Here is a 27,314-nt window from a genome sequence, read left to right as displayed (position 1 = left end):
TGGTTTTAGAAAAATTCAATGATTGCGCTGTTTATTTTACAGTAATTGAGATTAGTCTACAAGTTAAGGCAAATATACTAATGCATTTGCTTTTTTTCTGAGGTTGGTTTATAAAGATTACATAAAGATTGCTCCAAAATTTCTAGGAAATGTTATTTGAAAAAGTTAAGATGCTTGATAACAATATGTGAAATAACCAATACAATGCTTTACAGTAACATTATCCAAACACCTAGTGGCAATATTTAATCATTTTGAAACCATATGTTTCAAATCAGCTTCAGACATTACAAAGGTAGTAAAATAAGAATGGCAGCAATATTTAACAGTAGCTTTAAACAAAAACATAATTCTATTGGCTACTCTCACAAAAGACTCAGAACATTTGGTTTCTTGGACAATAAGTGTACAGTGATTAAATTAACGTGAATATTTGTATGTAGCAAATATATTGTTGCTTCATATAATTTGGAATTATTCTGATAAGATTATGTGTTTTTTGTTTTTCTTTTTGGAAAAAAAAGAACGTGTTTGTGTATCCTTTGTCACCAAATCCACCATGTTGTAGATATTAACTCAAAGTCGTAAACTCCAGTGGAAGGCAGCCCTTGTTAACAGGATGACAGATTCTAGTTTATGTATCACCATTAAGTACTGCCAGACAGCTCTGCAACAGCTGTAAATTGCCCTGTAGTAATGGGGGGAAAAACCAGAGGTCACTGTTAATTTGTGATTTCCTCCTATCTCAAACTAGTAATATTATTAAAGATGCACATCATTATGAGTGAACTGACAAGACAGTGTTTTATATAATTCAGTTTCAGTACAAATAATACTGGGATTTAGTAGTTTTGGATTTTTATAAAATGCTCCTATAGTTGTTACCCATTACTAACCATCACATGTTCAGCTAACGTGCAAATAGAAGCAATTTGATAATTCATTTTTTAAATTGCAAATATTCTGTTAATGTCTCAAATTGGGACTGAAAGCAATGACAACATACTGTATAATAAAATATAAATTCAACACTTATAACTCAATTTACCAATTAAAATGTAATGATTAAATATGTACAAGACTAAAACCAAATTTACCGATATCATTTTCTGAGTATTCCAATGATTTCAACACATTGATTAGTGTCTGCCAGAATCCCAGAATTCTCAGCTATTGTCATATTGTTTTTCAGGAACTGTGATAATTAAAACCCACACAGCAGAATACCCAGGCTGAGGAAGTTTGAGTGTAGTTATTATTAGGCTTGTACACCAGTTCAATCAAAGATGACCCTCAGCTTTCAAAGATTGTTTTAAGAAAACAAGAAAATAAAACTTGAACTACAGTACTAAAGACTTGAAATTTAGAAGCTTAAGTACCGTAACTTTAAAAATATAAAACAGATAGCAAAGTGGCTGAATTAGAATTTAAGAGATTTTAAATGGATTAAGGGACCATTTTTAAAAAAAATATTAGGTCTTTTGCTAAAGTCCTTTTTAAAAAATTAGTAAACAAAACATTTCCATGGAAATGCACATTGTTTATTCTACCAGAAAGATGGAAAGTTGAAAACAAAACAGTAATGGAACCTGAAATTCCATGAATTATTAGAGGAAATTACAGTTTCAGGCAAGAAAAAGAAAAGTGAAATCTTTAAAATGAAATAAAGATATGACCTTTGACCCATTTTAAAGTATTTTTTAAAAAGAGCTGGGAAAGAAATTCATAACCAGTCTGACAGCAATTAATGTTGTACCTAAAAATGTATGTTTAAGAAGATTATAAAGAAGAAATGAAATATGTCACAGACAAAACTATGGAAGAATATATGGATAGACAGGATGAAAAGGGGATACAAATATTAGTTATAAAAATATTTGGGGGAAAGGAAAAATTGAGGGTTATAAGACAGGTATCATAGAATGAAAACACACATGAAACAAAGATAAAAAAGATGACAAAATGTTAAAACGGGAACTGAGCAAGGATTTTTGTTTATTTATAAAAGGGATTTATGAAAAAATAAATAAACTAATAACCTGCTCTAAACAAAATAGTGTATCTAAAAGACATAACTTTATCTCTTACTCCTTTTCACTAAAACATCTATCCAAAGTACCTCACCCTTGTTATGAAAGCCACATTCCCATACTCCTTTTAAAAAACGTTTAAAGGCACTTCTAGTTAATGAGTTGAAAAATGGATAAAGCACAACTTGTAACTTATTACGGATGCAAATATAACTGATGTCAGAGCTTCCATTAATTTCAATGATACTTGCTGCTTCAATTATGAAAACTAATTCAGAAATAAATATTCTGTATTAGAGGTAACCCTGAAATGTTAATTCAAATTGAGATTGCTCATCCTTTGTCTTAAAAAAGGCTATCACACATTTAATTTCCAATTAAATTAAGACATATTGTGTATTGTTAAGAAATATTGTGTATTGTTTTCACTTTTAACGTGCACAATATTCAAATTACAAGAAAAAAGAAAACAATAACCTTAGCATGTTTCAGTTCCAATTCCGCCAGTTCTACTAGATTCTTCCGGAATGCAGCAACTCTTCTTGTTTTAAAATCTATAAGTTCTTTTGGAAATGAAAAGATTTGACAGTTCAGTCATAAAAATGTAATATTTAAAAAAATCTGTTTAAATCCAAATACAAAGTTTGATCCAGCAGCGCTTTTATAAACTTGATATATCCAGTCCAACAGTATTAAATCTAATAGCATTAAATCTAGCCAAGTCATTTTATATAGTTAAATCATAAAGTCATCACTGTTTTGTGTATCAGGAAAAAAAATTCTAACAGTATTACAATCCATACAATACAATCTTCATCATAATTGGATATTCTAGGATAAAAACTTACTTTTATTTTAACTGATTTAGATTTTCTAGCTACAATTGCCTGACACTAAATTTTAGTGACACTAAATTTATTTAATTACCATTCTAAGCACTTTAATTTTGTTAAATCTATTAATCAGCATTACACTTTCTGATTACAAGGACAATTTAACAAATGTATTCTATATAAAAGCATTTTCTTACAGGAATAAATACGAACTAATGAACAATACTTATTTTTTAAATATTAAGTGCATTTTTAAAAAACAATTTCCATATCTTACAGAATCTTAACTGTATAAGCTTTTATGGATTTCAGTCCATTTCATGATATGCTGCTACTAATGCCTACAAAAAGTATTGGATGATGGGGGGCTGGGAGAAAGGGGAACTGTAAACAATATTAGAAGTAAATCAAATGCAATAAAATAGAATATTTCGTTATTATCGCTTATCACTGTCCATATAGCCTGAATTTCATTTCCTCTGAATCCTTAGAAATTCACCACTCCTCAAAATGTAAATACACATACTCAGTCCTTGACTTAAATTGATCACTTCTTGACCATTCAAAGCCATTGCAGACCCTTCCCCCAAAAAACCTGGCTTCTGCCCGTGTTACATGACTGCACTTTGGTGCTTGGCAACCAGCCCACATTTACAGGCATTTACAGGTATTTCTATAGTTACATGACCACGATTTATGGGGTTTTTTTCAGAAATTGGTATTTACTTTGTTTACTTAATTATTGGGATCACTTAACCACCACTGTATTTGCTATACAGCCACCATATTTGCATAATGACCACCACAAAAAAAGGTTATAAAATGTCAGTCAGGTGAGGACCCACTTTATGATCATCCTGATTTACAACAATTTACAATAATAATTGTCAGAGTCGAGTATGGCCATGAGTCAAGGACTACCCATATTTCAGAAGATTGAAAAATCTGATAGGAGTGTATCTATTAATCCACAGTACATTACACGATCATTAACTTGTTAGCCTTAAGGTGCAATAGGACTGACTCTTCTGGAAATTAATGCATTGTAAAATTTGACAATTCCCAAGACTATTTAAGTACCTTGTTTTGCTGATTCAGATATTTTTTCAAATTTATGACAACAAAGCTGCTGAGTATTTTCAGCTTGTAATACATCTTTGTTCTTTGCTCTTGCTTTGTCCAATGCCTTGTTAGCATTTTCATAATCCACCAATGACCTTGATCTCCTATACAGAAGGTCCTTTAATAAATAAAAAAGGAATAAAATCTGATCGTGTGCATTAACTTTGCAAATAATACCTTAAAGGATGATCCAAGGTTACTCCAAATATTATTCTTATATTTACACTAAAAATTAAAGATAGGAAAAATTAGTTTTCTAAAATGACTATCATAAAAATTAAAGTTCATTTCTTTAAGATGAACTATATCAGAAAACAAGTAACTACTGAAGTAACCAACTGAACTGACCATCTTGTCTTTTTAAAAAAGTAACTATAGCACAAGAATACTTCTGTTCCCATTATGCTTGTTTCATTTCCCCATCCTTACACACACAATTGACCATATGTTATTGGTTTTTAGCAAGTACTTGCTAAAGTATTATTTACTAGCACAAACCAGTAAATAAGAGCATCTAAATACTATTTTAGTACATCAAATATTAGTTCCATTGAATTCTACTTTCTGAATATTTTCAGGCTGTTATTTCTATTAAAACATCAAATCTACAAATTACTTTTCCAACCAGAAATTCAATTCACCTTTGCAGCTTGTGATTCTCTTAGGTAGTATTTTAGGAGATCTGAGAGTTTAAGATCCTCATCAGCAGATACACGGGCCTCTACTTTCTAGACAAGAAAAGCAAGTCAGAAACAATATTTTAGGTAGTACAAACCATCTCCATTTATAGTGTCCCAATTACATGTTCCTACTTTATTGTTAAAAGCAGACATTTACAGAAAGCTATTGCCTACATCTTAAAATGCCTGATCACCACAACTCAAACAGTATATAGTAGAGCTGAAGGGGGTTCAGATGAGGCAACTAAAATGAGCAAGGAGTTTCCCTATCAGGAAGATTATGACATTTTGGACTTTTTAATCTAGAAGAGTCTAAAGAGTTGAATAAATGGAGACATGATTGAGATTATGCACGGTGAGGATAAAGTGGACAGGCTACTCCCTAAAATACTGAGAGTGGAACATCCCATGGATGTTCTTCTGATCAAACTGAAAGTAGCAGTGGTCGGCTCTTGCCGGTATGGCGAATTGCAGTGGCTCTGGCGCACAAGTACGGGATTGAGCACAATTTTGCTTCCTGTACCTGTGCAGGTAGCAAACTCTTGCATGAGGATGCATGCGGGGAAGCAAAAAACTCACCAAAATGCGCATGTGGAGCTGCGTGCAATTAGCCATACCGGCAGAAGCCCACCACTGGAAAGTATGTACTAATTTGTACATGTTTGTGGTCTTTATTTAATTTGTATTTGTTGTTAGAGTCTGTGTTTGTTGATTAATTAATGTTTTTAGAGGTTTGGACAGGAGGCATTTTGGAAGTATAAGTAATACAGAACAATAAGATGTCACAGTACCCCAAACCAAGAAAAAAAACCCGCAAACCCCAAAATTTGAAGAACCTATAAGTTAATGAAATTGAAATCTTGCAATCTTTCATAATAACATACCCTTGTTTTATCAAACAATTCAGATACTTTCAGGAAAAATCTGTAAATGAAAAGTAAATATTGTAAATAGTTTTCTGGTCATAATTTTGGTGGATATCATTCCATGTTAATGATTACCTGGTGAACAACATTATCAATTATACACAGAAACTACTGAATCATATTAGCTTTCAATAGTTATCAAAGTAACTTCCTTAATGTTTATAATAGTTATCCCTTCCTAAATCTTCAAGATGGCACACACTGTTATTTATCTGCCCCAATTTTTCTTTAATATAGCTCTAAATAAGAGATAGAAACCACCCAATATGAGCCAATGTCAGCCAGTGCACTTTATAATTTGAAGATCATGGCCCTTCTAAGTCTGCTGGAATATCTAGGTCATCTTTGACAAACTTCCCAAAAGCAGCAATGTGCCACCCAGACAACAGTGTTTTTCATCACACCATGCACACAACTCATGTACAGTGTATTCTTTAGAATGGAATCAGGAATACTGACATCAAACAATGTAAGCATGGCCTGCAGATCTTTTACTGCTTGCTCTGGGGTTCTTTTCAATCTCCTAAAATATCATATATGTTCAGATGACTTATGGTTGTTGCCCCACTTCCTGCAATCTGCATACCGAGCAAATAGATCGACAGATGATGCTGTTAATATGGCTCTGCCCTAAATCCTACAACATCTTGAATCTCCAAAAACCTACTTAAGAGTCCTCTCTGTTGACTTTAGTTCAACATTCAATACCATCATAACGGACATTATTTTAACTAAACAAAATCGGCTAGTGGTACCTGAACACACTTGTAAGTGGATCACAAGCTTCCTAACCGATAGGAAACAGCAGGTGAAGCTAGCCAAAATCACATCAGATACCTGTACAATTAACACGCGCACACACACACACACACACACACAAGGCTGTATACTTCCACCACTTATTTCTATATACCGATGACTGCATCTCAAACGTTCCATCTGTTAAACTATTGAAGTTTGCAGATGATGCAACAGTGATTGGTCTCATTTGAGACAATGATGAAACTGCATATAGACGGGAAGCTGAACAACTAGCCTCGTGGTGCAACTGGAACAATCTGGAACTGAAAACACCCAAAACCATAGAAATGGTGGAAACCCGCCCATACTTCCACTTCTTACAATACTAGGCAACACAGTATCAACAGTAGAGATGTTCAAATTTCTAGGTTCTATCATATCTCAAGACCTAAAATGGTCATCTAACATCAAAAACATCATCAAAGGATAATCAGATTGCAGAAAAAAACCAATTACTGCCAACTGCCTTCCATTGAGGGCCTGTACACTGCATGCCTCAAAGACGGCCATGAAAATATTTACTGACCCTTCGCATCCTGGACATAAATTGTTTCAACTTCTACCCTCAAAATGACACTATAGAGCACTGTACACCAAGACAACTAGACACAAAAACAGTTTTTTTTTCCTGGATGCCAACGCTCTGCTATACAAATAATTCCCTCACCGCTGTCAAACTACTCACTATGGCTGCTCTACTATTAGTATTCTCATTATTCCTATCATCCATCTCCTCCCACTTATGCTGTATGACTGTAACTTGTTGCTTGTATCCTTACGATTTATACACTGCTCAAAAAAATAAAGGGAACATTTAAATAACACAATATAACTCCAAGTAAAGCAAACTTCTGTGAAATCAAACTATCCACTTAGAAAGCAACACTGACAATCAATTTCACATGCTGTTGTGCAAATGGAATAGACAACAGATGGAAATTATTGGCAATTATCAAGACACACTCAATAAAAGAGTAGTTCTGGAGGTGGGAACCACAAACCACATCTCAGTACCAATGCTTTCTGGCTGATGTCATTTTTGAATGTTGGCTGTGCTTTCACACTTGTGGAAGCATGAGACGAACTCTACAACCCACACAAGTGACTCAGGTAGTGCAGCTCATCCAGGATGGCACATCAATGCGAGCTGTAGCAAGAAAGTTTGCTGGGTCTGTCAGCGTAGTGTCCAGAGGCTGGAGGCGCTGCCAGGAGACAGGCCAGTACACCAGGAGACGTGGTGGGAGCCATAGGGCAACAACCCAGCAGCAGGACCGCTACCTCCACCTTTCTGCAAGGAGGAACAGGAAGAGCACTGCCAGAGTCCTGCAAAATGACCTCCAGCGGGCCACAAAATTGCATGTGTCTGCACAAACGGTTAGAAACCGACTTCATGAGGATGGTATGAGGGCCTGATGTCCACAGATGAGGATTGGGCTCACAGCCCAACACCATGCAGGACACTTGGCATTTGCCACAGAACAACAGGATTGGCAAATTCGTCACTGGCGCCCTATACTCTTCACAGATGAAAGCAGGTTCATACACAGGTGACAGACGGGATAGAGTCTGGAGATACAGTGGAGAGCGATCTGCTGCCTGCAACATCCTTCAGCATGACCAGTTTGGCAGTGGGTCAGTAATGGTGGGGGGTGGCATTTCTTTGGAGGGCCACACAGCCCTCCAGAGGTGGTCTGACTGCCTTTAGGTACCGAGATGAGATCCTCAGACCCCTTGTGAGACCATATGCTGGTGCGGTTGGCCCTGGGTTCCTCCTAATGCCAGACCTCATGTGGCTGGAGTGTGTCATCAGTTCCTGCAAGATGAAGGCATTAAAGCTATGGACTGGATTGCCCTTTCCCCAGACCTGAATCCGATTGAGCATATCTGGGACATCATGTCTTGCTCCATCCACCAACATCACGTTGCACCACAGACTGTCCAAGAATTGGTGGATGCTTTAATCCAGATCTGTGAGGAAATCCCTCAGGAGACCATTTGCAACCTCATCAGGAGTATGCCCAGGCATTGTAGGTAGATGATACAGGCATGTGGAGGCCACACACAATATTGAGCCTCATTTTGACTTGTTTTAAGGACATTACGTCAAAGCTGGATCAGCCTGTAGTGTGTTTTTCCACTTTAATTTTGTGTGTGACTCCAAATCCAGGCCTCCATTGGTTAATAAATTTGATGTCCATTGATGATTTTTGTGTGTTTTGTTGTCAGCACATTCAACTTTGTACAGAACAAAGTATTCAATGAGAATATTTCATTCATTCAGATCTAGGATGTGTTATTTGAGTGTTCCCTTTATTTTTTTGAGCAGTGTATTAATGTTTCCTGATTGCTTATTTGTATCCTATGGTAAACGTTAAGTGCTGTACCTCATGATTCTTGACAAATGTATCGTTTCTTTTATGTACACTGAGAGCATATGCACCAAAGGCAAATTCTTTGTGTGTCCAATCACACTTGGCCAATAAATAATTCTATCCTATTCTATTCTATCCTATCCTATCCTATGCGCATTAATAATCTTTTTCTGAAGCTCCTCAAAAAGCTTTTACTTGGAGGCAGAATTCATTTCTGTAAACCTTTCTGAAGATCAGACTCTAAGATAACTATGTAAATCATACACAGCTATGTAAAAATTTTAAATACTGTAACTAAATAATTTTTTTTTAAAGGAACCTCACATCTTACAGGACTACCTGGCTGTTTACTGTATTATGATTATTGCATACATACATACATTCATGCATACATTCCAATAAAAACAGTGAATATTCCCTCAAGCTGTTCAACACAGGCATGAGACAGCACACTATTTTGGATTATATCTGTTTAGTCAGGATTACAAGTAGTTCCAAAAGTTCACAATTGTAATTTTAGCTTGGAAAAGAAAGCAATAAATTGTATGAAGAGATCTTTTTTTTTTAAAAGGAAAGCTTAAATGTTGGGATCTTTTTATTCTTTTATAGCATTCTGGAATGAAGTTCGAGATTTGAGCAGTCCCTACTCTTACTGGTGAAGAGCTTGAAGACCTGTTTTAAAGTTTTTAACAATTTGTAAATCACTCCTTCACTAGGATTTGGGCTACATGTAAAATTAATACATTATTAGTACCCTGTTTCCCTCAAAATAAGATATCCCCTGATAATAAGCCCAACTGGGCTTTTGAGTGCATGACAATAAGGCCAAAGCAGGGTTTTCGGGGAAACACGGTAGTAGAGTTTGTGACTGAAAATTTCTAGTCTTAAGAAATTAAAAATGGAGGCCAATTGGCAGAGGGGAAAAGAAAGCAGTGCTGTGATGCAATCCGCTTCAAATAGGAAGCAAAAGTCCAATATGTGAAAGACTGAGAAATAATTCTGATCACAGAACATTGTGCATTTTCAAATATTCTATAAACCATAAACCAGGGGTAGGCAAAGTTGGCTCTTCTATGACTTGTGGACTTCAACTCCCAGAATTCCTGAGCCAAACATGCTGGGAATTTAAGTCCACATGTCATAAAAGAGCCCACCCTCCTCACATTTCATAAGCTCCTTAAAACCCACCTCTGTCGTCAGGCATGGGGGAATTGAGATATACCTTCCCCCTAGGCCTATACAATTTATACATGGTATGTTTGTTTGTGTGTATGTTTGGTTTTTAATAAGGGTTTTTAGTAATTTAAATATTAGATTTGTTATATGCTGTTTTTATTATTGTTGTTAGCTGCCCCGAGTCTACAGAGAGGGGCGGCAAACAAATCTAATAAATAAATAAAATAAATAAAAACTTTGCCTACTCATGCCATAAACAATAACAGCAACTGGTGCAGAGAAAGACTACTGTACAGAATCTGCTGCTAAATCATACTGTGGCTGGAATAAGAGCCAAAGAAACATAGCCTAAAAACAAACAAACCAAGAGTTTATTAACTGAGGACGTCTCTCAAGCATTTGCAATGGCAACAAAGGATATTTAATCTAAATTGATTTAAGCAGTCTCTAGGAAATAGCAGTATACTATCCTTAATAAACCTAATTTTGTATATTTTAGAAGATTTTCAACTTAGCCCAATATCTATCACATATGTACATAAATTCTTTAATATATAGAAGTAGTACTTTCTAAAGGTAACATTCTTTAAATGTAAGATCTACTTAGAAAGAAAATCTGTTAAGAACTATGGCAGGGATTTTCATAAAGCCAAGTGCAAAGTTGAGAGAAAAATAGCTGAAATTACTATATGGTATGCAAATCAATTTAAAAATATTCAAAATTATGCACTATAATTTTTTAAAGTTATGTATGTTTTAAGAGAGACTTACTTGCATATATCTGTGGAGTCCTGTGTTCCCAATGTATATAACGAAGAACCAATTCTGTTGTAGTCGTCTGCAACATCTGAAAAAGAAAAATATGTGGCATTAAATTCATTTTATATTCTTAGATTTTCTACAATAATCATATTTTGGTGTGAAGTACATCTACAATTTTGAGAGCAGCCATATGATTCATATTTACAGGAATTCCATCTTCTTTAAAGTCACACCTATCTTAAATCTCAAAACTTATTTGGAAGATATAAACAAAAATTCAGGAAATATGTGTTTAGCATCAGAAAATTCTATACACACGGATAAAAAAGAACAAAACAGAGTTTGTTACTTCCGTATAGTCTCTATTTTTCCAAAATACCATTTATCCTCATTATATATTCCAGATTTATCTCATAAAATGGAATCTACAAACTAATAAAATTTAGAACTTGGAATAGGAATAGAATAGAATTCTTTATTGGCCAAGTGTGATTGGACACACAAAGAATTTCTCCTTGGTGCAAATATTCTCACTGTACATTTGCCAAGATTCATGAGATACAACACTTAATGATTGTCATGGGGTTCAAATAAGTCATCAGGAAACAATATTAATACAAATCGTAAAGATACAACCAACAAGTTACAGTCATACAGTCATAAATGGGAAGAGATGGACGATAGGAACGAATGACAAGACTAACAATAATAATAATGCAACCTTAGTGATTAGTTTGACAATGGTGAGTGGATTATTTGTTTAGCAGAATGATGGTGTTCAGGGGAAAAACTGTTCTAGTTGTACTGATGTATAGTGACATTTTGAGGATAAGAGTTGAAACAATTTATGTCCAGGATGCGAGGGGGCCGTAAATATTTTCATGACCCTCTTTTTGATTGGTGCAGTATGTAGGCCTAAATGGAAGGAAGGTTGGCAGTAATTGTTTTTTTCTGCAGTTCTGATTACTTAATGGTATTTATCCAAATTTCCCCAAAATGGTATTTATCCCAATTTCCCCAAAATTCTAGGTATCAGCAAGCAACTTACTTTTGTGCGATCTTGTCATTTTATCAGACTTGAGAGAGGAATCCTTGACACGGTTGTGATATTCTACAAGGAATGTTCTTTCATGTTCAAAAAAATCATCTACATCCTGCATGCCAAGACACATCAGAAGTAAGCAGAATAATTTGAAGAGAAGCAATTTATTTTTATTGAACAAGTTAAAATGTAACTGCCTCAAGACAAACAAAGATCAATTGTAGAAACAACAGTTACGTACCCATAATTTTAACTCTCAAAACCCCCCAGTAATTTGACTATAGTAGCATTTTAACATACTGATATAAAATACTTCTAGGTCATTTCTTTTTCTAAAGCTCAGATAAAGAAAGCAACACCAGACACATAATTCTGGTGAAATGGGATTGCCTTGTTCAAAATTGTATTCCATCATAACCATTGATAGCTTGAAATTTTCAGCCCATCTTAAGGACACCAAGTTTGAGAAAAGCAGCAAAAATATTTTAAACTACCAAGCTATGTAATGTATAAGTATAGAAAGATAAATTATTCATATGTATATAAATATGAAAATATGTTTCCCCTTTTTTGTGTTTCCCCCAGTTTCACATCTAAAAATCTGAAGAGCAAGAATACATTCTGTTTTATAGAAGTCATGCACCAATTGAATGGTATAAATATAATACTTTTGAATGACAATGTTTGAAAATGCACCCATTCGCACAGCAGGCTTGAAGAAATAGTGGAGAACAACTTTTAATGTATTAGTATTTTGTAACTGAACATACTACTTATATGAGATTGCCCATACTGTAGCTTTAAAATTCTAAGTATTTCCAATGACCAGTCAAAGTTGGAGATCCTTAGACTGGGAATGCCATTTAGCCCAAATAATTTAAGTTGCAGGTATAAAATTAGAAAATTCTGAAATTATTATTATTTTAGCAAGCATTTCAAGATTAGATGGATAGATCGCATATGAAAAATGCTACATATTTATGCCTCATCTCTGCAGCAATCCAAGGGCCACAACATCCTACAATTTCTATATCCAGAAGGACAGAAAGCAAGTTTCAATTTCTTTAGGAAAGTTAAAAAGATCCAGCGCTCCGAGTCCCAAGCAAAGTCTCCCCAGAAATTCTCAACATTAGATAGATTGAAAACTAATGGTGTGTTGAAAAGAGATACTCTTTTATACATCAGTTTTCTGTAAATTATTTGAAATATATTCCTGTCTTGCAAATTAAATTCATATCTTTGAGCAATACTTGGAAATGATGCAATTGATTTTAAAAGAATCACCTTTACTCCTGAAACAATGACACCATCAGCAGACTTAACCATGCTTTTAAAAAAGTCTTCAAGCTTCTCTTTCTTATTTTTTCCCCGTACACTCAACTGAAATAAGAGAAATGCATGTGTTTACTTTTTTCAAATCAGAAATGTTATTAATGCAAATCAATTCTCACTAAAGATAAACTACTAGAATGTTATATCATTTTCATTTCCAGATTTGTACAGTGAAATTTCATTCACTACTCAGTTACAGTAGATTTTTATTTCATCGTTTTTTTATTTATTTTTTCTTCAACACAGTTAAAAACAATACATAGTTTCCAACACAAAATCAAGCTTATACGGTTACAGTAGATTTTGATGTGCTTGCTTTCTTATTTATTAGATGCATTTCTAATTTATCAAATTTCTTTCAGGATCAGGAAAATCAATAGCAATAGCACTCAGACTTATATATTGCTTTACAGCTCTCTCTAAACGGTTTACAGAGTCAGCATATTGCCCCCAACAATCTGGGTCCTCATTTTACCGACCGTGGAAGGACGGAAGGCTGAGTCAACCTTGAGCTTGGTGAGCTTCAATCCACCAAATTGCTGGCAGCTAATGATCAGTAGTAGTAGTCTGCAGTTCTGCATTCTAACCACTGTGTCCCGGCAGCTCAATAGGACATTTATTTCAGTATGATGACTAGGCCAAAAAATTAATGTGGTTTTAAAGTTCATGTTAAATCTTGTATATTTGAATTGCATTTTGATTATTTTTAGAAAGTATGTATTCTTCTAGACAGCTGAAATATTTCAATGAAAAATGTGAATTATATAAAACATATTACTTTTTTAAATGCCTGACTGCTTTTAAAAATGTTATCATCATTACTGATGGACTATGATCTATTACCGTGTTTCCCCGATAGTAAGACCCCCCCGATTGTAAGACATATGGGGGGTTTCAGGGGGGTCGGCTTATATAAGCCATACCCCGAAAGTAAGACATATGTCTTACTTTCGGGGAAACACGGTATAAACGGTATTGCGGGGGGGGGGGCGATGACATTGCTTCCAAGCTCCCCGCGCGCCCCTCGCCTTCGCTCGCCGCGGCGCCACCGCCTCTTCCCCTGCCGAGGCTCAGCTGCAAGCGGCCAGCGAGGCCGATCGGCTCCGAGGCGAGCGGCCGGAGCTGCGCCCTCCTTCGCCCGCCTCCTTTCCGCTCGCCTCGGAGCCGCTTGCAGCTGAGCCTCGGCAGGGGAAGAGGCGGTGGCGCCGCGGCGAGCGAAGGGCGCGCAGGGAGCTGCGCCCTCCTTCACCAGCCTCCTTTCCGGCAGCTCCCTGCGCGCCCCTCGCTTCGCTCGCCGCGGCGCCACCGCCTCTTCCCCTGCCGAGGCTCAGCTGCAAGCGGCCAGCAAGGCCGCTCGGCTCCGAGGCGAGCGGCCGGAGCTGCGCCCTCCTTCGCCCGCCTCCTTTCCGCTCGCCTTGGAGCCGCTTGCAGCTGAGCCTCGGCAGGGGAAGAGGCGGTGGCGCCGCGGCGAGCGAAGGCGAGGGGCGCGCAGGGAGCTGCGCCCTCCTTCACCAGCCTCCTTTCCGGCAGCTCCCTGCGCGCCCCTCGCTTCGCTCGCCGCGGCGCCACCGCCTCTTCCCCTGCCGAGGCTCAGCTGCAAGCGGCCAGCGAGGCCGCTCGGCTCCGAGGCGAGCGGCCGGAGTTGCGCCCTCCTTCGCCCGCCTCCTTTCCGCTCGCTTCGGAGCCGCTTGCAGCTGAGCCTCGGCAGGGGAAGAGGCGGGTGGCGCCGCGGCGAGCGAAGGCGAGGGGCGCGCAGGGAACTGCCGGAAAGGAGGCGGGCGAAGGAGGGCGCAGCGGCGGCCGCTCACCCTTTTTGACTGCCCATCCACCCCTTGACCTGCCTTTAGCCAGCCAGCCGAGCGTCCGTGTCGCCGCGGAGTTGGCCTCCCCTGCCGAGAAACATTGCCGGGAGCGGCGAGGGGATGCTCCCCGCAACCCGCCGAACGTCGAGGTCGGCGCCCGCCTCCTTTCCGGCAGCTCCCCGCGCCCGAAGACGAGCCGGCCCCGGTGCCCGGGACAATGTAAGACATACCCCCAAAGTAAGACACAGTGGGGCTTTTGGGGGTAAAAAGATAGTAAGACACTGCCTTACTATCGGGGAAACACGGTAATTAGTGGAGCCTCCTTCAAAATGGGCATCCAACCATATAAAATGCTTCAGTCCTATCATTTGGCTGTTGGTTTCTATAAATATTCATTAATATAATATCCTTTGAAATAACTTCAATAGAAATGCTCATTTCAAATGTGATTTTTAGCAGATTATTTGAGAGAAGTATAGCACTACCCAAAATCATTTTTTTCACCTGGAAAATGCAAAGTTAGAAATTCCCCTCCCTAATGACATCCCATATTTATGCCAGCTTTCATTTCCTATTTTATTATCAGTTCTCCCGATCTGAAAAAAACATTTTTTGCTCTCACATTAACTTTGAATTAATCTGGGGGTGGGGGGTGGGGAATGAATGCTACTCATTTCCAATTTTATTGTTAACAATTACTCTACTTCCTCAGGAAGCTGTTCCCCTTGCTACCCTTTACTGAAAGAGCTGTCTATGTTTTATACTTCATTTTTTGCATTTTAACCTCTCTGACTCCTAAGAGAAAGGTTCCCATTATCCTTATCAAATTTGATCTCTGTAAGGAACATACCCAACAATTTTAGAACTGCCATATCCTCTGCCATCATTAAAATCTATTAAATGGGACAAGAGGTTTACTGCAGAGATCTGCTGTTCTTTCTTTGTGGAGACTTTAGATGATAATTTTAGCCATCATGTTCATATATTTTAAAAAGTATTTCTATACCTTTTATAGAATTTTATTTAATAAAAAGCATCTAATTTTTAAATGAATACAGTACAATTGCTCAATGTTATGAGTACAGTGGTACCTCGAGATACGAGTTTAATTCGTTCCGGACCTGGGCTCTTAAGTCGAGCAGCTCTTATCTCGAACGACTTTTCCCCATAGGAATTAATGTAAATAATTTTAATTGGTTCCAGCCCTCAAAAAACTCACAAAGTTAGTCTAAATTATGCAGAAAGACATGTTTTTAATGAAGAAATGTACATGTACATATAAATGAATAATGAAGTTTCTTTCACTTAACTTGTAAACTTTCTTAAACTTTTAAATTTACATATGTTCAACTTCTCTGCCACCCAATCCTGTAGGACAGAGGTCCCCAACCCTTTTTGCACCAGGGACCGGCTTTAAGCGATCAAGAGAGGAATGGGTGAATGAATGGACGGAGGGTGGGAAGGAAGGAAGGAAAGAGGGAAGGGACAGGAACAGAGGAAGGAAGCAAGGAAACTTATGAAAGGGGAGAGTAAGAGAGGAATGAGTGAAGGGAGGGAGGGAGGGAAGAAGGTGGGAATGAGAAAGAAAAGAAGAAATAGAGGAAGGGAAGGTAAAAGAGAGAAAGAAAAAGAGCAAGAAAGAAAGCTGCAAGCACCCCCCCCGAGCCCCCCAGGCCGGCTGCAACCTTTTAAAACACGCGCGCCACTTCGCAGCTGTCTCCTGAAGCCGAACGCGGAAGTTAGCGTTTGGCTTCAGGAAACAGCTCCTTGGCGCTTGTATCTCGAATTTGGGCTTGTAAGTAGAACAAAAATATCTCTCCCCTCCCAGCTCTTATCTCGAGTTGCTCTTAAGTAGAGCAGCTCTTATGTCGGGGTTCCACTGTATATTGTTTTCTGGATAAGTACAAGGGGTTTTTTGCGATATATTTCAGTACTCACATCCTGATTATATTCCAAGAAGACATGAAAATTTAAATCCTTTCTCAAAATGGGATGAGCAGCTACACGGCATAAGAAGACTTCATGCATAGCTACTGTCTTTTTGAAGATTGCCAAGTATTCCCTAAATATAAAAAGTAATATTATTTTGTAAAAGTATTTCAAAATGATGGATTTCAAAACAAAATGCTGCAGTTAGTTGCATTTAATTAAAATAAAAAATTAAAATAAATCAAACTAAAGAAGAATTTCAAGCAAACTAATAGAAAGACCACCAATTCTTTGTTGGGAACTAAAGGAAAGTTGTCTTCCCCTAAAATCTTACTATTCCCTAACAGCTGAGAGTAAAAATTCAGAACATCCAAGTATTGTCCTTTTGCTGACAGAAGGTCCTAAAGGAATGAGGTGATTTCTGTCAATTTTTCCTCTTTCCAAGACCTCCACAACTCTCCCCTATAAGAGATACATGGTCCTTATTCTGATAATTGTGGAAGCTCGTTTTATATTACCAAAATACCTTCATAAACAAAGTACTTACTGTCATAATCATGTATTTTAATGTATATGAAAATTAAAAACACATATACAAAATAGGACACTGGACTTTTAGAAGGTGTTGTGGTCGGATCGCAGCCAGGTTCTTTAATAACAGACATCAAGCCAGATGAACTGGGTCTGTCTGGGCATGTTCGGCCTGTGTGGCTGTCAGAAGAGTCGGACAGTGAGGAGGAGGGAGAGATAGAGTGTGAGGGTCCTGCAGAGACTATAGAACCCCCAACTGGGGCTTTGCCTGGGTCTGATGAGGAAGAGGAGGTGAGCGACCCTATTTTGGAAGGAGAAGGATGCGGGGAGGCAAGAGCACTTACGCAGACTCAAAAGGAGGATTTGAGTACAGCTCTATGTAGTCTATAATCCCGGGGTGTATAAAAGGGAAGGGGACTGGGAGGTTCCTTTTGCAAAAAATTAACGTTTGATCCTTCGAAGGAAAAGAGCACATTTACAAACATATCTTTCTGCAGTTCTGAAGAATTAAAGAGTAAATTTGCTTTGGGAGATTTTGTTTTGAAACCTTGCTTATCAGTTCTGCCACTCGCTTTGAATTTTGGCAGTCGAAAGACATTCCTTTGTTCTAATTTGTGTTTTTCAATAGACCTGATTGTACAATGGACTATTTTATTTCAAAATCGTGTGTCTGAGCCTAAATTGGAAGTTAATTGTTACTTGCTTGTTGTGTGAGACAGAACAGAAAGAAATAATTTGTATTCTCATTCCATTATAGGCAGTTCTTGAATTTTAATCACTCAAATCTTCCATTATTTTAATACAAGCAAGGTATTAATTCAGCAATCATAGGCAAGTATGAATATGCCTGACACTTCTTGAAATACTTGGAATTGGAAATATTAAAAAAACTAAAAAAACTATACACATACGCTTCTAATTCTTGCTTCATCTTAGTAAATTCTTCCTTAGTCATGGATCCTTCTCCTTCACCAAGCTTCTGCAATTTTTCTCTTGAAGCATCAAAGTCAGGCCTCGGTGGCGCTGGTGGTATCTGTTAAATGAGTAGATTAAGATTATTTTTAAAACGTATACAGTGAAAACTCTTTGGATAAGTATACTGTAAGCTGTGTAAAAACATTAACACAAACCTCTTGTCTTATACTGTGCATTGCATTAAGACATAAATCAATCTTACTTCAACTTCATTAAGAATTTATTTATGCAATCTGCTTCAGTGGTGTTTTAAAATAATTTAAATATTATCTTTCCATAACAGTTCAAGATAACATGTGTTTCCTATTCCAATTATAATGCTTACGGAGTTATGACATTATGAAAAGGGCCTATTTTAAAATATATGCTATATCTGTCATAAATCAATATGGGTCATTTTAAATCAGAAATTCTTTCAAGCAGTTCTAAATAGCATCCAAAAATTAAGCATGATTACTGGAAAGTTTAGATCCAAATATCTTTTTTAAAAAGTCATGGATTTAATCAATAGCCATTCAGTGGTTTATTGGAAATATATAGAACTACAAATGTAGAAATGTAATTAATACTATTTTTTCTTCATAGTGATAGCATTGAAAAAACACTATAAAATGTATAACATTATTCTCCCACTACACTATACTGCAGCTGTGAAAAACTGATCAAGAACTAGACTCAGGAATATGTGTCATCTTCCTCATTTGGCTTTATTAGTTATCAGGCCTTCGTCATTTCAACAGATGTACTTTTATTCTAGGAAAATAATTTATTTCTTAGCAATATACCCTCACATCAATTACCCTTAACTATTTGCCTTATTGACCAGGAATTACAGCAGTGTAATTTATTCTTTTGGGATAAAAAAAAAAGACAAGTAAATCTGCCTACTACAGCTAAATCAACAGGAAATACTGTTAAAGGAAATATTTAGCTGCAGAAGTTAAAAATAAATGGGTACAATTGAGTTTATATTCCAATTAATGACAATTGATTTGTAAAAATTATTTTATTCCTTACAACATTCAATTCTTTAAATAATTAAGCACAATTCTCTAAAACTGCAAATCTTTCTTTTGATAGTGCATTCAAAAAACATGCTACTTCTCCTTCATATTAAATCAACTGCCATTTTATTACAGGGAACACATTTCATATTTCTACTTTTACAGTAATTTTATATATGTTGATGTATTGCACACTTCCACTTCAAAAAAACTCCATAGCCCAATAATCAGTTATGCATTTTTTGATTAGCACTATTTCAGAATATTTCCTCCCTTAATTGAAGCAATAAAAGTAATCAACTGGATGTTTCAGTACATAGAGTTTATTGTTTTTATCCCTTGAAAATCAGATGTAAAATATTAAGACATGTAAAGATCCTGGCTAAGCAGCAAAAAGGCTGATGCAGCAAGTGGGAAATTAAAGTAAGAACTGCATCCTGGAATTCTTTCAAACAACTGGTTTCATTTTCAGAAGAATAAATTTTAATGAAACATTCTGTGGTGTTTCATAGAAATGTTCAACAGGAAGTATGGGAGCATTTGTTACTGTCAGATCCTCTTTTTACACTGGGGGGGGGACTACTTACAATGTAGCCTGCATAATCTTCATTCTCAACAAAGGAATCATGAAGCCAGATAAACTCTTCATGTTGTCTGACAACTGAAAATTCATTTTGTTTAAAGTTTGGTAAAGAACTCTGCAAAACAAAATTGAAAGAATGAAATAATAAGTGCTTTACCTCATGTTAATACAAAAACAATACAAAGTACAGTATTATACTGCAACCACAACAGATTCACAAATAGGGCATTCTAAACCCAAAAATAATTAAGCAACTATTGGGGAGTGAGGAAAATATGGAAATCTCAGAGCTGGTTTTATATTCACTCCACTACCCATAGCATAATAAATCTTAGTTCATGTATATTCATTTTTCCACAGAGAAGTGTATTAATAATCTAATCATGATAAATACATTTTAAATTTTAGTTAAATCCTACTGAAAGTAACATGATTTACATCAAAATATTATACAGCAAAAGTCCATTTTTGTGGATCTCAATACAAGACTTCACATTAATCACATATTGCAAATCACATTACATCATACAAATGACAAAATATAGCCAATCTTATTGAGCATACCATGTTTCCCCGAAAATAAGATTCTGTCTTATATTTTTTCTGAACCTTGAAATAAGTGCTTGGCCTTATTGCCATGTACTCAAAAGACCGATTGGGCTTATCAGATGATATCTTATTTGGGGGCAAACAGGGTATTACTGTATATACATGATACCAATAACCATCATCTGAATATAAGAATGTCTTGATTTACTGGACTTTTGGTTATGCTGGATATAACCAAACACTTCCCATAACTGTTTCATCAAAATGAGATCTAAAATTTAATCTTTACACAATTAGCTTTATTTAACTTTAAAAAAAATTAATTAATAGTATAAATAAAAGGAATTTCAAGGATTACCTTTGTATGAACAGTGAATTTGACTTTGTCCCTTTCACTAAGAGCATCTGAAATGTCCACTTGCAAAGCAGCATCAGTTTGCAGATCTACCGTAACAGCTCTAAGCTAAAAAGAAGAAATTAATTAGTAAGGGAAATAAAAGGTCATGTATTGATTTTGATTGTACATTAGCTTAGAAACAACCAAATTAAACATTATAAAACATTACAGAGTAGAAGGAATGATAGTAGTCAGTAAGACAAATCAGCATAAATTTTACTTGTAAATATATGTTGATTTATGTTACTGTCATCATTCCCTCTGACAAAAAAATTAAATTCCATTGTTTTTTAAACCACTTATAATTAACCCAAAAATTACTTGCTGATTTGGAAATGAATCAGTATTTCCTTGTTACTGACTACAGCAGAATTTAGGACCCTTTTTTTAGCCTAATGGTTGAATTAGCATCAGGGAAGCATACTGGTTGCTACATGATAGCAATACTGTAGAAGATATCTCCCATTATAAGCAACTAAATGTTGAAAAATGAAACCCACTAATTACATCAAAGTCTAAGTAACAGGCAATTCAAATATTAATTATGCTAAAATTACAATTGTTTACATGAATATATGTATTTTTGCTAGACATCTAGAGAATATTTGCATATCTATCAGGCAGAATTCCTTTTATAAGACAGAACTCATACTTATAATAATGCTTGTAAATTAGGTTAAATATTGCATGTTTGTTGTTAAGATTTGCAGCATAATATTAGGTGACATGAGATTTTAAGCACTAGAATATTAAACCAAAAAAGATACATATTGGAACAAATCTCTTAACTTTAATATTTCAATTCTTCCTTTGTAACTTCATTCCTACCTTGGAATAAAATAATTCACTAATGCATAAATTCCCAACACACATTTTTGACAGAGAATGTTAGCTCTCTTACAAAACAAAGATGTACTGTTTTTCTAAAAAATTAAAATGCAAGCAGTGCAGGGTGTCCACAGATTTTTTAATCTTCCAATTAACTTATATTAGAGATTCGGGCAATACAGTAATCTTCAGAGAGAACTTGTTGCCGCCAATAACAGAAATTGCTGCTTCTAGCATGTGTGGTTCATGATGATTGAAATAGTCTTGGATCACATCTATGAGTTCCACAAACAACCTGCAATGACCACAGGATAATTCCATCATCTCCTAATTGCCACCAGTTTTCAACAGCTCCTGCTCTTACTATTGCCACTCTTTTAGACCTTTCCCCCCAAGAGGAAGCATAAATTCAAAGATTAACTGTACATCAAGATATAGGGAAATGATGGTGAACCTATGGTACGCATGCCACAGATGGCACCTGGAACCATATCTATGTCAGCTCCAGCCCACATGCATGCACTGGCTAGATGATGTTTGGCCTTGGAAAAGGCTGTTTCGCCCTCTGGAGGCTTCATAGAAACTTCCCTAAAGCACCTGAATGCAATAAACAACCCAACAGGCAAACCAGAAGTCTTTTTTGCAAACTTCTGGTTTTCCCGATTTGACCATTTTTTCACTGTCCCAGGCTTCACTGAGACCTATGCACATACATGGGGATGGGGGGGGTTGTGTGCAGGCACAGGCGCATACGGGGGGGAGGAATGGGTGTGGGCAAGGGGGCACGTGCTAGCACATGCATACACTCCCTTTTGGTAGGTCAACCAAAAAAAGGTTCACAATCATTGCTATAGGGCTACATTCATACTTAGTATTATAACAATTAAGATAAATGTAATACTTACATTTTAAAAGAATTTAAATCGCAAATTTAAAAAACCTGATTTAATTATGGATCAGACATATTGTTCAAGGGAAAGATTTTTATTAAATAAAATTGACCTACTGGCAGCAATATAAATTTCCTATATTTCTATTACTTCTGTTTGACACCAAATTAGAGTGTAACTTAAGCTTAAAAAACTCTAGAATTACAACTTGGCTTCCTTTTCCTTTTTTCCATTCAAACTTATACTACAAGTAAAAATTTCCAAACTTCTACAACCTTTAAACAACACATAAACATTTGCACTACATAAATATGCAAATATATCTATTATTTTGTCCAAGCTTTTCAGTAAACTCTAAGAATGTTTCCTTCAAAAATAATGCTACTGTATTAATTACACTTGATGGTTTAATACCAGTGTTTCCCAAATTAGCCAAAACCCAGTAAAATATATTTTTCTTTGAGTAGCAACACACAATTCCATTACCCTTCACAAGACATTTAAAATGACTTAAAAATTATTACTTTAAAGATACTAAAATACATTTTAAAATCTCCCAAAGTATTTATATTAAGATAAAAATTGAAATTACAATTGTAATTTATTGAAGTGATATTAGGATTATTCAATGATATTGTTTTATAATACAGGTACCCTGTTTCTCCCAAAATAAGATATCCCACGATAATAAGTTTTTGAGTGCATGACAATAAGGCCAAGCGCTTATTTCAAGGTTCAAAAAAATAAAGACATGGTCTTATTTTGGAAAAAACACAGTAGCTCTCAGAGTGCAACTATTTGTTCAGCAATTATTCAAAGTTATAAGAATGCTAAAGGAAGGAAGTTACAACTTGTCCTTGAAGTTTGATAAAAAAAATTCATAAGCAGTTTTAGGTAATAAAGGGAAAAGTTTGGGAAGGAACAATTTTACTATGTGAAACAGTTTTCTGATCAAGCAGTCATGTATTATCTTTTATTCTGATTGTGTATCAGATACTGCAACAAAATATTTAGCTTCTAACATTCCAACAAAGTATTTAATATAATTTAATTTATTCTACTTCTATGCTGTCATCCAATCCCAGTGGGACTCAGGGCAGCTCACAATAATAATACAATATAAAGTTACAAGAAGTCAAATAAAGATAGAAAACAGTAAAAACCCATAATACCAATGATAAAAAAACTCTTAACTAACTATCCAATCAAACAACATACACATCAGGGCAATCACAGTTTGGCTGTAACTAGGTGTAACACTCACAGCCCCCCCCCCCCAAGCCAGGTCTTCACAAGGTCTTTTTTTTTTTTTTGTCAGCTGGAGTGATAGTAACCTAATGTTTGCTTGGTACTACTCATTCTTTAAAAAAATACTGCTTAGGATCAGTTGGCAAGAAACAGGAAGCACCACTCTAAATAGTAGCACTCTATCTTCAAGAGTATTTAATCAATTATTGCTCAGATATTGAATATTTTATAACAATAAAACTAGAATAGCAATATGAAAGCCATTCTGAAAACACATCAATATACATAGAAGATTATAGTACTCAACTCTTGGACTTATTTTCTACTGACAATAGAAAAAAAAATCTGGAAGTTAAGAGAGACAAAATGAGTTGGGATCAGATTCTCAAAATGGTATCAAATATAATATACAGTAGTACGGAAATCAGTCAAGTATTTCTATCATTATTTGTAAAACTGAGCTCTAGTTACATGATTCTAGCAACAAGATTAGAGATACATAATTCCATGCCAGCCTTCCTCAATATAGTATTTTTCATATATGATAAGACTTTAGTTTCCAGAATTTAGAGCCAATTATTGGTGAGTAAGAATTTTACTTAACAGTTCTGAAGGGCATGCAATTGAAGTAGATTGGCTCCAGCATCCATTACATGATTTCCCTAGGAAACATCTTCTGATATATTCAGAATTTTCCATCAAATTGCTGAACTGTTCAGGACAAAACTGATCTCCATTGCCTTTTTTCAAGATGACAATTAACTATAATTGTGTCCCCAACTCTTGAACACAAAGCTATATTAAAAAGAACAGCCCCATAGGTTAATCCAGTATTTCTCAATTATTTTCTGTTACACCCCCGCCCAAGAAGAAGTAAACATTTTGAACCCCTCCCCAACTCTCCCTCAGGACGATTGTTTGCAATATTCAGCATGTTTTTGCTAAAAAAAACCAAGTGGCTTATCAGTGTGATTGGGGTGTAATGTAGCACCTTAGTTTATTTAGCTTCATGCTGTCCACTGCCAACATTTTTAAACACAGTAAACATAGCGGTCTTTCCTTGTCTGCTACCATAGTTACAATGAAGCTAAGCATTACATACACTTCATATTTCATGTCATATTTCCTTGTCTTGGCTTTCAGGAGACTTAGGTCTCCTGATTATTTCCATCTCTCTCCTCCTTTCTTTTCATTCATTTTTCCATGGTGTCTCTTAAGAGTTTGTAATCTGTACTTCATATCTCCTTCTCTGTGCTGTGTGCTATTGCCATTGGTCAGTGATGGCGAACCTATGACATAGGTCCCACAGATGGCACGCAGAGCCATATCTGCTGGCACATGAGCTGTTGCTGTAGCTCAGCTCCAACGTGCATGTGTGTTCTGACCAGCTGATTTTTGGCTCGCACAAAGGCTCTGTGGGGCGATTTGGCTTTCAGAGACTCTGGGGGAATGGGGAGGGAATTTTTACCCTCCTCCTGCTTCAGGGAAGTCTTTGGAGCCTGGGGAAGGTGAAACACGAGTCTACTGGGCCCACCAGAAGTTGAGAAACAGGCCATTTCCAGGTTCCGAAGGGCCTCCGGGGGTTGAGGGAAGCTATTTTCACCCTCCCCAGGCATAGAATTATGGGTGTGGGCACTCGCACATGCACGACAGCATGCGTGCATGCTCTTTTGGCACCCAAAGGAGAAAGGGTTCACCATCACTGCCATAGGTTCACCATTATGGCGATAAGAGATACTACCATAGAAGTTATACTACAGTAGAAGATATACTATCATAGAAGTACAGTATATCTAACTTCTACATTTATGAAAAACAGAATTTTATAGTAAATGGGAGAATAAAGAATTATCACTGTAAAACAATGGTCACCAACCAGTGGTCCATGAGAAAATGTTGGTGGTCCACAGAAAAACTATTTGCATTTTTATATTGCACTAATTATTATTATTTTTTAAAAAATCGTATTAGTGGTCCACGGGATTTAAAATTATGAATTTAGTGGTCCCTGAGGTCTGAAAGGTTGGTGATTCCTAATGTAAAGAGTCCATTTTTTCCTAGGTCGTTATTCTAAGGCAAAAATTCAGCTTGTTGATAGTATAGTTCTACTTGATACTTCTTTCTGTAATTTTCTCTTTAAAGTTTCTAAAATATTTGACTACCTATCACAGTCTACATGATTCTTACAGTGAACACCACACTATCCTTATAACTTTCTAAGTCAAAGAAATAACACTTAGAATGGTAGCTATAGAAGAGAAGTCCAACCAAGGTATAGCTCCCAAGCCATCATTAAATAGTCCAACTGGTCTGGAGAAACAACTTTCACCTAATATAATTTGCAGGATTATTGCAAAATGGGAAAGAAAAGAACTAGCTATGCATTATTTACTATTTCGAAGTGCCCTTTGGGAAATTAAGGAACTATGGTCAGGACTCTAGCTAAACTATTGTTTGAACCAAAAACCAGGATACACCAAAATCAAAACAAATTGCATTATGTTTTAGTTTAATGTATGACTTAAACCAAGTGTCTTTTGCTTCAGCATATGGATGGGATGTTTTCAGAGTCTTTTTAACCGTGGTCTGGGATATCTGGTAAATGACACCAGCTTATTTCACGAAACTGACCCAAAAAACCACTGAAATAGCTATTAACTCTTGGAACTGCAGACTCATTTACATTTATCATTCCGAAAGGAAATGAGCATTCCGGTTGCCCTTGAGGTAAATTACAGCCTTTCTCGATGGTTATTCGTGACAGTGGTTGTACATTTTTAGGCCGACTTTACAAAACGTTTATAGAAAACCCCCTCAGAACTGGCACAAGCAACCAGGGATTTTATTTGACAAATCCAAAGTGGGCCCAGAGCAGCGGCCCATTCCTGGTTCCTCCGGGCGAGGAAAAAGGCCCTTTTCCCTGCGCCTGTCGTCTCACCTCCCCCCCACCCGCTTCGGCCGCCCAGCTCCTCCGCCCACCAGCCCCGAGGGGGGTGTTAGGATCGCGAGGACCGCCACGCGCCGAACCATCCCCCCCGCCCCCCGCGGCTAAATGAAACTGCCTGCTTCCAGCTGGACACAACCTCCCCCCCCCCACATCTGCAAAGGCAGCACTTACTCCTCGGTCCTCCTCGGAAAGGAAATCTGGGCCGTCGTCTGAGCCTTCCTGTCCCGAGCAAAGGCGGTGCGGCGGAGCGCGAGGTGTCCGGAGGCATCCCCGAGACGAAAGGAAGGGAGAGAGAGAGAGAGAAAGCGACCGACAGGTAAGTGGTGAGCGGACCAGCCCCCCCTCCCCCCTTTGCCCACAACTACCCGAGCACCTACCATCATGGCTGCTCTCCCAGCCCTTCCCTTCGGGCCTCGCGAGCGCGGGACTAACCCACCAGTCCGACCCGCCCAGAGCGAAGGGGCGGGATTAAGGGCGGCTCCCAGGAGAAGGCGAGAGCGGGGCCTGACGCGGGAGCGTGACAGCTGCGTTGCTGGCTTTCCTCAGAAACCGTGT

At 37.0% G+C, this 27,314-nt stretch overlaps 1 protein-coding gene across 1 annotated transcript; it reads right to left on the bottom strand.

The window, feature by feature from the left end:
- Positions 1–27,314, bottom strand: SNX6 (sorting nexin 6). The gene is made up of 14 exons (XM_070755705.1): positions 27,137–27,314; positions 26,931–26,978; positions 20,808–20,912; positions 19,905–20,015; positions 18,250–18,371; positions 16,817–16,940; positions 13,029–13,124; positions 11,751–11,856; positions 10,712–10,787; positions 5,550–5,589; positions 4,627–4,713; positions 3,944–4,103; positions 2,508–2,593; positions 1–688 (listed from the first exon to the last, which is right to left on the bottom strand). Exons 1-14 carry the CDS (start codon positions 27,140–27,142, stop codon positions 635–637), a joined length of 1,221 nt encoding a protein of 406 aa, XP_070611806.1. The 5' UTR covers positions 27,143–27,314; the 3' UTR covers positions 1–634.

This window comes from Erythrolamprus reginae, chromosome 1, assembly GCF_031021105.1.
Source record: "Erythrolamprus reginae isolate rEryReg1 chromosome 1, rEryReg1.hap1, whole genome shotgun sequence".
Classification (NCBI taxonomy): Eukaryota; Metazoa; Chordata; class Lepidosauria; order Squamata; family Dipsadidae; genus Erythrolamprus; species Erythrolamprus reginae.
Note: the sequence above shows the minus strand (reverse complement) of the source record. Positions and strands in the feature narration are given on the sequence as shown.